This window comes from Dermochelys coriacea, chromosome 1, assembly GCF_009764565.3.
Source record: "Dermochelys coriacea isolate rDerCor1 chromosome 1, rDerCor1.pri.v4, whole genome shotgun sequence".
Taxonomy (NCBI): Eukaryota; Metazoa; Chordata; order Testudines; family Dermochelyidae; genus Dermochelys; species Dermochelys coriacea.
The window spans coordinates 330,419,704-330,432,369 of record NC_050068.2 but is presented as its reverse complement, the minus strand read 5'-3'; the positions used below and the strand labels follow the sequence as shown (position 1 = coordinate 330,432,369).

The window sequence follows — 12,666 nt, the reverse complement described above, 5'->3', positions numbered from 1 at the left end:
AGAATAATTTTAAAAGGTTTTTAATGGTTGATCAACATTAATGTGTGTGCATATTTGGTGTAACAGTGTGATATTGGTGTTATTATGTATATTACTATAGTGTCCTTGTTCTGCCTTCCAGTTGTTTGCTATGCTTACTTGTTAGGTTTTGGTGTTTTAATTAGAATATTAACTGTTATCCTGGCCACAGCTTACAAAACAAGGCGAACTTGAGTCTTTAGGAAAGTCACACCTGTGTTGGAACACTACTTAACTGTTTGCTGGTTAATTTCTTAGATTCAGCAAAAGCCTTGGAAAATGCAAGTCACTAGTTCACACTTTAAATAGTAATATTGCTCTTAGTTTTCAAACTCAGGTGCCTAAATTTGGCACCTAAATGTCCTTTTTGGTGCCTAACTAAATACCCATTTTAGACACCTATGAGAATTAACTTAAATGTGTATTTAAATGACGCATTAACTCATCATATAGAATTGATAACATGTTGGAGAGTTCTTAACTTGCTCTAGGCTGAGGCAAAGTGACTTAGTGGATAGGCCACTCACCAGGGACTCTGGAGTCCTTAGTTCTATATCTGGCTCTGCTGCTGGGTGACTTTAGGGGAGTCACTTCACAGCTATGTGCCTCAATTTTTCCTATCTGTAAAGTGGGGGTGATGATACTGACTTTCTTTGCAAAGTGCTTTAATCTGCTGATGAAAGCATTATATAAAAGCTATGTATTATTATTCAAGGAACCCTGAAGGAAAGTGCTGGTGGATTCCTGCTGACTCACTGTAGCAAGTGGGACCCACTATCCCTACCCTAGATTACAGGCAGGTGGGAGTGGCTCTAGAGAGGCTCTAGGCAGAACAGTCCTCAGGTAAGAACCCTAGCCACAGCTGATTTAAAATATGGGCCAAAGGCTTGGGTTGGAAGTTATTTTATTATTATTATTATTTCTTATTAATTTCTATATAAATAAAGCCACAACCTAGAGGAGGGTGGGATTTTACTTTATTCAACATTAGTAGACTGTGTTTTGGTGTACGGTGGGAAAGCCACCTGCTCCCAATGCCTAAAATGGGTATTTAAATGCCTAAATACAAATTTAAGTGGCTACTTCAGGCATCCAAATTTGAAAATTGGCCTTATTATTATTGGTAAAATCAAGGCAAAGCGGAGAATTGACATACCCACGAGCACACAGGTAGTCAGGATAGGAGCAGGGATTAGAATGCAGGATTTTCTTATCCTTAATGGAAGGATCACATCTCTGGACCAGATCTCACTATGTGTATTAATCAATATGAGTAATTGATAAATGACAAAATGTATCCAAATCAATTTTTGACTGGCTGCCTGGTTCTGTCTACTTTTCACTAATGTTTACAACAAATGCTTTAAATAAATTTTAAATTAGACAGCAAATGTTATATTAATAATCTAAATAATTCAGTAATATATAAACTGTACAAAGTGAGCAGCCTCCTAGAATGTGTTAAATAAATAAAACATGCCTTTGAAAGGGATGTCAGTGTTAGAAGACAGGCACCTGTGCAAATATGAGAATAATTGTTATATCTCCTTCCCATCTTATACCTTCCTTTCTTGGCATTGTTTTTTTTATTTGGCTCCAAATTCAAAAGGATGTGGAAAGGGTATACATAAAAAAGCTTGTTTTAACTCTGATTAGCTGCTCTGTGTGTCAGTTCATTTGGCAAAATACTCTCCTGGAAAACAATTTGTACCAATTCAGAGACTATTTCACTGCTGATTCCTGAATGATCTATTCTGAGTATAGCAAAATAGCCACATGACTCATTCAGCTTGTGCAAAATGCATCTTATCATGGTAGAAGAATTAGATATGGAATAGATTAAGGTTGGTTAAACAAAGTGTCATTAATCACTCTGTTAGAAAATGTAGACTTTTCAGGAGCACGCTGTAATTTGCATCATTTTAGCGATGCCTTGCCAGCATGGCTGTTAAGAAATAACAAACACGTATGTATGAAAAGGACAGATTTAAGATGAAAATAATTCTATCCAAAAACTCTGAGGATGCTGTGGAATCCTGTCGACTGCACTCATTCAACTAGAGAACACTGTATTTGTAATAAATTCCTTTTGCTCTGAATGAGTTCTGCATTTTCAATGAGGTTAACTTGGCAACATTCTAGTTGATTTTAATAAAAATAGCTGCTTTGAGGACAGGGAGCTGAGGTTGCCAAATTTGCAGCTGCCTTGCACAATTACTCTTACACCTCCTTCAGGGCTACTTAGAACCAGTAAGCAAATTAAGTGTATCGATTGCAATTTTGTTGGACTAACCCTTTTTTTCTTAAGGAATAAACTTGATTCCTTTCAGTATGTGTCTGCTCAGAGTGATCTCTTTTCTTTTCAGCCATAACACAAAGACAACATCATGGCTGGATCCACGACTTGCGAAAAAGGCTAAACCTCCTGAAGAGTGCAAAGAAAATGGTAGGTTATTAAGTTTTCATTGCTGCTCAGAAAGGATTTGTCTTTGTGTGTGTGTGTGTCCCTCTGAATTCTTGAAAAAGGAAGGCATTTTACGGACTGATGAAAGGTGTTTAATTGCTGCTTTGGTTATAAGCCATAAGTGATACAGTATTCTCAGTGTGCCATGTGATTCTGCTTTTTGTTCCCACTTTCTGATGATATCCAAAGCTGAGGCTTGCATGTGTGTTTTATGTCTGTTTTGTTTTTTGACTCCTTGACTGACCCCCTCTCCCTTGTCTCCCACTGAGAACTTTGGTCTGCAGAACAGAATCTCTTTTAAGATTCTGAGCTTTCAGTCTACAAGAAATGCGGTTCATAAGGGAAACCAACAGCACCATGAGAAATGGATATTATTTGATTTGATTTTAAATCCAAAGTGCTTGCTACTTAGTATTTAAACAAAACATGATAGAACTGATAGAACTGGGGTGGGGGGGGGCAAATAGTCACTATTACAGTTCCAGGCCAGATATTTGGTGTTGCAATGAAAATAGTTTAACAAATAAAAACAAAAATAAGATTGGAGACATTTAAAAGAAATATATTCATTATGAAAAACAGATAAAAGTGTATTTTGGTTAAAAAATATATCAACTGCAAGATATAGCTCTGATCAAACTGTATATCTTTATGTACACTCTGTGCTTTTCAGATTTTCTCTAGTAAAGTTTGTCATTAAAACAATTTAATACAAATTATGTTGTTAAATGCATTCTAATGAATTTTTTTCCTAGATGGTATATTTAAATTGTCCTATATTTCAGTGTTGGTTAAGCTCACCAAGTATCATAAGGTGGGAAGGGAGTGATTATTATAAATTATTATTATGTATTTTGAGCCATAGAAAAAGATAGAGGGTATTTTACACCTGCATTATATATGCATTAGTTTAAAACTTATTTTGTGAATGTGTTTAATGTATTAACATAAAATACTAGCTGTTTTCATACACCTCATTTGATTTATGTGAAACTGCCATTATACCTAATATTGATTAATGTAAACATTATCAGTTGAAGGGTATAATTTTATGCCTTTTGTGCTGGTAAAAGACAGAGAATCATTGATGAATATTTGGGTGTATAAAATGTAATGTCAGAGGTATGATACAAAATGTTCTTTTATTTTATATAAACCTGTGCAGTTTTTAAGTACCCATTCATTCCAAGAATCTCTCCCCATTTCAGCAGTAATCCTGACTTCCTCGTCTGACATGAAAAATATCACATCTGAATAATTTTGTGATACATTTTTTCCAGCACTAATAATGCTAGTTCCCCATGTCTTAAATGCTACAATGCATACAGTAGAATTATTACTGACACAAAACAAGGGGACTTGAGTTTTGCATTAGAAATGTGTCTCGCACGTGATACTTGTATGACATATCATTATCCAGTGCTTAGTGGTGCATTGTCTTGAGTTTAAAAAACAAAACAAAACTAGACAGTGATACATCAAACACTGTTGAAAACAAATATATATTGCTCCTTTTCCCAGCAGTTGCAGTTCACCGAAACCGCAACAACTATTTAAATGTCAAAAACTGAAATAATTTCAGATTATTTATAGGATTATTTTGCAGTTATTTGACTAGGGTGTTACTGCATAGCACTCTAGGTCGCCTCTCGCTTTCAAGAGTTGCTCAACTCGTTAATGTAAAGTACTTGAAGTGAAGCATAAAAGATTTTAGGGAGAGATTTTATGCTTTTTTCCTCAAAGTAAAGCTCTCTGATGTAACATACACAATTTTTCTGTAGTTCTTTGGTTGCTCAAGATAGAAATTGCTTGGTTTCTTTAATGTTGTGCATCTCCACAGAGATACAGGCCCCTCAAAATGGCAGATGCTTGTGAGAAGTGTTACCAGCTTGCCATTAACATCTGACATTGGGGAGTTTAATTTACCACACAAGGTTTTTTTAGATTTAATGCCAATTAAAGTACTGACTTTATACTTTAACTTTTCAGCTAAAGCTGCGTAAATTTGTTTTATGCCATAGAAATTATTTGCTCTTTACAGTTTATGATCTACTAAAGTTCACTTCTACGTGGAGATTCAGACTTCTAGAAAGTCAGTGGTGCTTAAATAGGAAATGATATGTACTTTGTTTCCTATATTGTTGTTGTTTTTAGGGTTCATGTTTCTGCAAGTTAGTTTCATTGTCACTCATGGTTTGTGCTTTATTTTATTGCAGTTAGAATTTGCATTGGCTAAATGGGATGTATGTGGCTGGCCACACCGTATAATCAGTTCTGTAAGCAATTCTCCAGGCCAGCCACTTCTGCCACACTCAGCCCCTTCCTTCCTGTTCTTTTGCTGCTGAATCCCTCCACTCTCTCTGCCACCCTGGATTCCTTTTCTACCCCTTTTATACCTCAGAGTCTATGCACCCATAACATATAATTGCTACATTTTTGGGCCACTGACCACTAGGGTTTCCTCCACTACAGACAAAGTCTGTGCTTTCAGCTGTTCTGTGTTCCTTGACAAACAATACTAATTCTCCACTCTCATTGACTCCCAAGCCTCCAGTCCCAGCTGCTTATTTATTACCTTTGGCATCCTCTAAACCAGGGGTAGGCAACCTATGGCACGCGTGCCAAAGGCAGCACGCAAGCTGATTTTCCGTGGCACTCACACTGCCCGGGTCCTGGCCACCGGTCCGGGGGGTTCTGCATTTTAATTTAATTTGAGATGAAGCTTCTTAAACATTTTTAAAATCTTACTTACTTTACATACAACAACAGTTTAGTTGTATATTGTAGACTTATAGAAAGAGACATTCTAAAAACGTTAGAATGTATTGGCACACAAAACCTTAAATTAGAGTGAATAAATGAAGACTCGGCACACCACTTCTGAAAGGTTGCCGACCACTGCTCTAAACCTTTTCACACAGACACTTTCTCCCTCTCTGCACAGGTTCTCACTAACCTTTTCAGTGAAAATGACAAGATCCACCAAGACAATCTTTCCTCTTCCTCCTCCCCTGTCAGAAGCCATGGCTTCCTGCTCACTCTTCTCCTATAATCCCACCTGCCACTCACTGCCCATCAGAGAGGCAGTGTGGAGACCGGACGTCTATTCTTCTTTGCCCTGACCTGCCTGTGTGACCTTGGGCAAGTCACTTCACTTATCTGTGCCTCTGTTTCCCCTTGTCTATCATATCTATTTTGACAGTAAATTCTCTGAGGCAGGGACTGTCTGTTACTATGTGTATATACACTGCCTCACACAGTGGGGGCCTGATCTCTGTTGGGTGTTCTCCAGGTGCTACCATAATACTACTAAATAAAGATGGTCAGGAATTTTCCATCACAGATCATTCTGATGGAAAAGGTAGTTTTTGCAGAATTTCAGTTTTCTAGCGAAAATTTTCATTTTGCCAAAAAGATTGATTTTTCTGTTGGGAAAATTGAAATAATATATTTCATTTGGCTCAGTCTGACCTGAATTGGAATACTTCCTTTCATTTTTAAAAAGGACCCAAAACACTTAGTGTTAAATCAGTTCAAAAAAGCATTATACTGCATTTATTTATGATGCATTGAGAGTTGTAGTTCTGGCCCCCATTCCCTCCTGTTGACTAGACTCCCTGAATGACTACATCTACCATAATAACAAACTAACTAATAATAATAATAATTAATTAATAATTAATACTTCATAACCTCTTTTATAATGCTTTTCATCAGTACATCACAAAGCACTTGACAAAGGAGGTCATTTATTTCAGTATCATAATTTCCATTTTACAGATGGGGAAACTGAGGCACAGGGGGAAAAGTGACTTATATTTCCTCTAGAGTGCATCATGGGAGTCGTATGATTTTTAGTGCTTCCTGGAAGAGAGAATATGGCCATGAAGTCTTGAGAGAATGGATGGGGGCAGAATGTTTTGACGTTTCCAATCAAATTTTTTTGGAATGTTGGCATTTCAACTTTTTTGGCCAGTTTCAGGATGAAAACAAATGTTGAAATGTCGAAATTTCTCATGGAAAGGAAATTCTGAATTTTGCTTAGCTCAGTAACAATTCTGCCCTGATTACTGGTCCCCATCAGTGAGTATCTTAGAATCATAGAAATGTAAGGCTGTAAGGGATTTTGAGAGGTCAGCAAGTCCAGAGCCCTCCAGTGAGACAGGACCAAGTAAACCTAGACCATGCCCGACATGTATTTGTCAAACCTATTCTTAAAAGCCTCCAATGACGGGATTTCACAACCTCCCTTGGAAGCCTACGCCAGAATTTAACTACCCTTATAGTTAGAACATGTCCTAATATCTAAGCTAAAGCTCCCTTGCTGAAGATTAAGCCCCCTACTTCTTGTCCTACCTTCAGTGGACGTGGAAAACAGTTGATCCCCATCCTCTTTATAAGAGCCCTTAACATATTTGAAGATTGTTCTCAGGTCCATCAGTCTTCTTTTCTTAAGGCTAAACATGCCAAGTTTTTTTTTTAACTTTTCCTCATGGGTTAGGTTTTCTAAACCTTTTATCATTTTTGTTGCTCTCCTTTGGACTCTCTCCAGTTTATTTACGTCTTTCCTAAAATGTGGCATCCAGATTTGGACACAGTAGTCCAGCTGAAGACTGAAGCAAAATAGGCATTAAACACCTCAGCCTTCTTGATGTCATCAGTTATTAGCTCTCCTTTCCCGCTTAGTAGAAGACATACACTTTCCTTTATCTTTCTCTTGCTCCCAATGTATTTAAAGAATCTCTTCTTCTATGTCCCTGGCTAGGTGTGATACATTTTGCGACTTAGCCTTTTTTTTTGTCCCTAATAGTCCTCCTCAGCAATTTGTCCATGTTTCCACTTTTTGTAGGATTCCTTTTTGATTTGCAAGTCATTAAAGAGCTCTTGATGCACCCAAATTGGCCTCTTACTATTCTTCTGATCTTTCCTTCTCATCAGGGTAGTTTGCAGTTATGCCTTTTTAATATTGTCTCCCTGAGAAACTGCCACCTCTCCTGAACTCCTTTGTCCCCTACATTTTCTTCCCATGGGACCTTACCTACCAAGTCTCTGAGTTTGTTAAAGTCTGCTTTTTTTAGTCTGTTGCCTTATTCTTTTGCTCCCACTCCTTTCTTTCCTTACATTTATGAAATCTGTCATTTCATGATAACTTTCACCCAAATTGTCTTCCAAAATGTAGCTAGTTCCTCCCTGTTGGTCACAATCAAGTCTAAAATGGTTGTCTCCTGGTTACTTTCTCCACCTTTTGAAACAAGAAGTTGTCCCCAATACATTCCAAGAATTTATTGGAAATTTTGTGCTTTGCCAGAGTATTTTTCAACAAACATCTGTGAAACTGAAGTCCCCAATTACTACCAGGTCTTGTGTTTTGGATATTTCTATTTGTTCTAGAAATGCCTTCTCTACCTCTTCTTTCTGATTTGGTAGTCGAAAATAAACCCCCTCCCCCACATACCGTGACATCACCTCTCTTTTCCCACTTTTATTTTTGATCAGAGATTTACAACTGGTCTGCCTCTTACCTCCTTCTGGACCTTAGAACAAGGGTCTATATTCTTGATGTATAATGCCCTACCTCATCCCTTTTCCCCTTCCTGAACAAGCTTCCAATATTCCAGTCATGAGATTTATCCCACCAAGTCTCTGTGATACCAATTAAGTCATATTTTAGCTTATGTATTAATTCTTCCAGTTCTTCCTGTTTGTTCCCCATACTCTTGCATTTATGTATAGACATGTCTGATATTGAGCAGATTCCCCCAGTGATTTCCTTCTGGTTGCTCCTATCACCCTATTGTAGTTTTCCATCCCCCAACATCTAGACTTCTATTAAGGTTACCCTTTTTTATGCTGACCTGTAGACTTTTGTCACCTGCTCCCTTTGAATCTAGTTTATAGCTCTCGTTATTAGGTTGTTGAGTTGGTGCCTGGTGCTACTCTTCCCTTCTTCATCAGGTGGACCCCATCTCTTCCCAGAAATCATCGTTCCTGGAACAGCATCCCAAAGTCAAGGAAGATGAAGCTATACCATCTGTGCAGCCATACATGCATTCATCATCCTATTGGACCACCAGTACCACATACTCCTCCTCCCACAATAATGGAAAGCAGTAATGTTATTAATATAGACTTGTTTTTAAAACAATACAAATTCAACAGTATGGTCCTTTCCAATAAAAAAACTCTGAACCACCATTCTAGAAATTCCATACAGGAAGATACCAGCTTAGTGTTTCTATAGGCTATCTGGAGCCCCAGACTTATCAGTATGCTGGGAAAACAATAACCCCTCAGATCGTTAAATAGGCTCAGTCCTTCTTACTTTCTTCCCACCTTTGTGTAACTTATTTCCTGGCAGGTCATTACTTCCATGGAACACAAGGTCATCCCATGTTCGGCATATGCTCAGTTTTGGAAATTTTACATCATGTGGTACTGGGAAGATTTAAGATAAAGTTCTAAAATCACTGGATGTTTTGTAGTCTCAATCTCTGAATGCATTCCTCTTACTGATATCTTTGAACATCCTCATTGCACGGTGACTGTTGTTTTTGTATCACTTCACCTGTGTCATACTGTCGTAAATATAAAGGGAAGGGTAACCACCTTTCTGTATACAGTGCTATAAAATCCCTCCTGGCCAGAGGCAAAACTCTTTCACCTGTAAAGGGTTAAGAAGCTAAGGTAATCCGGCTGGCACCTGACCCAAACTGGCCAATGAGGGGACAAGATTCTTTCAAATCTGGAGCCAAGGGAACAAAGGGTTTGGTCTGTCTGTGTGATGCTTTTGCCGGGCACAGATCAGGAATGCAAGCCTTACAACTCCTGTAAAGTTAGTAAGTAATCTAGCTAGAAAATGCATTAGATTTTCTTTTATTTAAAGGCTTGTAAAATAAGCTGTGCTGGAATGTATAGTCCTGTTTTTGTGTCTTTTTGTAACTTAAGGTTTTGCCTAGATGGATTCTCTATGTTTTTGAATCTGATTACCCTGTAAAGTATTTACCAACCTGATTTTACAGAGGTGATTGTTTTACCTTTTCTTTAAATAAAATTCTTCTTTTAAGAACCTGATTGATTTTTTCATTGTTCTTAAGATCCAAGAGTTTGGGTCTGTGTTCACCTGTACCAATTGGTGAGGATATTATTATCAAGCCTTCCCGAGGAAAGGGGATGTAGGGCTTGGGGGAATATTTTGCGGGAAGACGTCTCCAAGTGGTCTCTTTCTCTGTTCTTTATTTAAACCGCTTGGTGGTTACAGCATACTGTTCAAGAACAAGGCAAAGTTTGTACCTTGGGGAAGTTTTAACCTAAGCTGGAAAGAATAAACTTAGGGGTCTTTCATGCGGGTCCCCACATCTGTACCCTAGAGTTCAGAGTGGGGAAGGAACCTTGACGCATACAAATAGGCCTTCATGTATCTGTCCCAATCTGCTGTTTTACCCTTTAAACGCCCCTTCTTAAATGCTCCCACATAGCTAAAATTAGAGGTAACTAAAGCTCAGTTAGCTACTGGCTAGTGGCCCCTTTATTGATCTCCAAGCAAGAGTCACTACCTTTCTTACTCATTTCTTGTTCCAACAAGAGTTACTAATCAACTGCCAAGTGATGAAGGGGAAGGGACAGCCATTTTATTACATGCCATGATCAATTTTATTGTTCTTGAAAACACTACTGTGAATGTAAACAAGCAAACATTTACTTAAATATCACAAGAATTCCTTGAAAGGGTATAATTTATGTTTAATAAATGCATTCAGCTAACAGATTCTGTCTGCACATGAAGACATATGATCTTTTAACAGGCTAGCCCACTAAATAGGTATGGATCTTATCACATACAATCAGTGAGTTTTGAATTATATGATGAGTTAATGGTACCAAACCAATAGATTGGTTTATTTTTCCATTTTAACTTCAATTGGTTGATATATTCAGTTGCATAAGATATATACAAAGAGATCCTGGCAACTTGGCAAGTGATATTACAGCATTTTAAATCATATTCAATTTTTCTGTACATACTTTAAAGAACTTATACTAAAATTAGTCTTCAGTTTAGCTGCTTTTTTCTGCATATGGTTCACTAGCTGGTGCTTAATTTTTTCTTTTAAGAAAAAAGATGATGGAAAAACAAAGAAAAATAAAATGTAAATGATTAAACAAATGAATCCACCAATGGAAAACCATAATTTTCATGATTCCAATTTGTTTATTTGGGTGAGTGGCTTTTTTTAATCTCAGAATTTTTGTTGAAGTTTGCTTTATTTAAAAATAAGCAACTGAAAAAGCCCTGTACTCTTGTAGTTAAAGGTACCAGTCTTGCAGGTGATTTCAATATGTAGTAGGTAGTAAATGGTTTGAAATCTGCAATGTCTAACTTGCTGTTCTAATGCAGCTGGAACACCTTCAAAATATTATTTATAACAAAAATTAAACGTGACAGAGTTAATTTCATTTTTCAGTAGGTATTTCCTACATATAACCACACTCCTGTTTTTCCCCTCTGCTTTGCCCAATACCAGAATGTTTGAGTAGCTCTGTCAGAAATCACAATTTGGAATCCACTCTGATCATGCATAGACCTATGCACATGCTTAACTTTACACAATGCGTCCAGTGTAGTAAAGTTAAGCATGCGTTTAAATCTGTTCAGGATTGGGGCTTAGAAAAAGGCTAAATCACAAACACATTAAGAGAAAATATCCTGTCTTTATTTACTTTCTTTACAATTCTGTAAAAAGAAATACATTTCCATCATTATGTCCTCTGCTGTTTTTCAAAAGGGCTTTTGGACCAAAAGGTATGAAATATTGGCTTTCTGATTTCCTTGAGTTATTAAATGCATGTTCCCACTGGACACAAGTAGTGAGCGTTCTTGTATGCTTCTGTAATATACTGGTATTATTTATGGGTACCAGTGCCCCCTCGTGGAGGACATACACAGGATAAAATCCTGTCTACTAATTGATTCTCTTTTAACTCAAGTGATAGGAGCTTGTGTGTTTGGAACTCAGACTTTCAGCATCTGATGTCATGAAGCTTTTCTCTTCCACCCAGGTCTCTGAGTATCTGCCTGTGACCATTGTTTTGTATTTCAGTATAAGAAAATAAATAATATAAAACTCTTTTCACCAGCGTCTACTATGAATTACCAGTAAAAGTTTGATAAATATTACCAAAAGTTCCAACATCTACATCACATTAAAAATATGTTACTGGTGGGATTTTCAGAAACTTGCAGTGTTGGCCTAACTCTGTTCCTGTTGAAGTCAATGGAAACTGGACTGTAAATGCTTTGCTAATATTGTCCAATATATATATAGTCTTTGTAGTTAACACAAGGATGTTATGTGATTGCACATGGGAGGGTAGATGGAATGTACAATGAATAGGATGGGAAGTTACACATGAGACATTTTCTCTTTTAGGAGAAAAGTCCACACTTCAAATAAATTTTAAAAAAAGACTGAGAATCCCCATCATAGTGGCTGAGTGTGTGTTTTTGGAGGGATTTGTTTGTTTAAATTTTGAATTATTCTTGATGAATTATACTGCCTGACACTGAAAATTCTGTTTATTCAATGGGACCACAAGCAGGCAGCTCCTATAGAATTAGGTTCAGAGTGCAATGAAGGGAGCCAGACAAAATGTGGGCAGTTTTGAGGCAAACTTCTCCATACAGCTCTTCAAATACTTTTTCTAGTCAGACATCAAAGCCCATCCTATTCCAGGCTGTGTCACTTCTGAACAGGGACTGCCCTTCATATACTTTTGCTTGGTGGCTTTGTGTTATGAACTAATGACTAAGATTTAGAAGGTTGAGAGACCACCAGCTTCATTTTCACTTGTGATCTAGATCCAAGTATTTACAGACAATAAGCTTATTGCACCCACTAAACACAGTTTTTTTGTTAATAGTTTTCTTTTTACAGTTTACTAATCTGATTTTTTTAAATAGTATTTAACACCCTCTGTTTTGCAAGGGACTACCATTATGCAAGCTAGCAGTCAGTGTAACAAGTCAGATCACAAGGAATTTATTTGGGATTTAAGAGGATGTCAAATATGTTTCCATGGGCTTGTCATTTCAATTCAATATTAATTAAGCAATAACAGGGTGTCTCTTGAAGAATAATGACCAGCTGAAAGAGTCAGCAACTGAATCTGGTCATTAATGAACTAAG

At 37.2% G+C, this 12,666-nt stretch overlaps 1 protein-coding gene across 30 annotated transcripts in view; it reads left to right on the top strand.

The window, feature by feature from the left end:
* The window catches only part of MAGI2 (membrane associated guanylate kinase, WW and PDZ domain containing 2), a 1,173,000-nt gene that overhangs the window by 794,476 nt on the left and 365,858 nt on the right, over positions 1–12,666 (top strand). For all 30 annotated transcript variants that reach the window (XM_038415335.2, XM_043497794.1, XM_043497686.1 and 27 more), the window contains one exon: positions 2,385–2,464. In XM_038415335.2, coding sequence (XP_038271263.1) covers positions 2,385–2,464 — 80 coding nt within the window. The remainder of the gene's footprint in view (positions 1–2,384; positions 2,465–12,666) is intronic.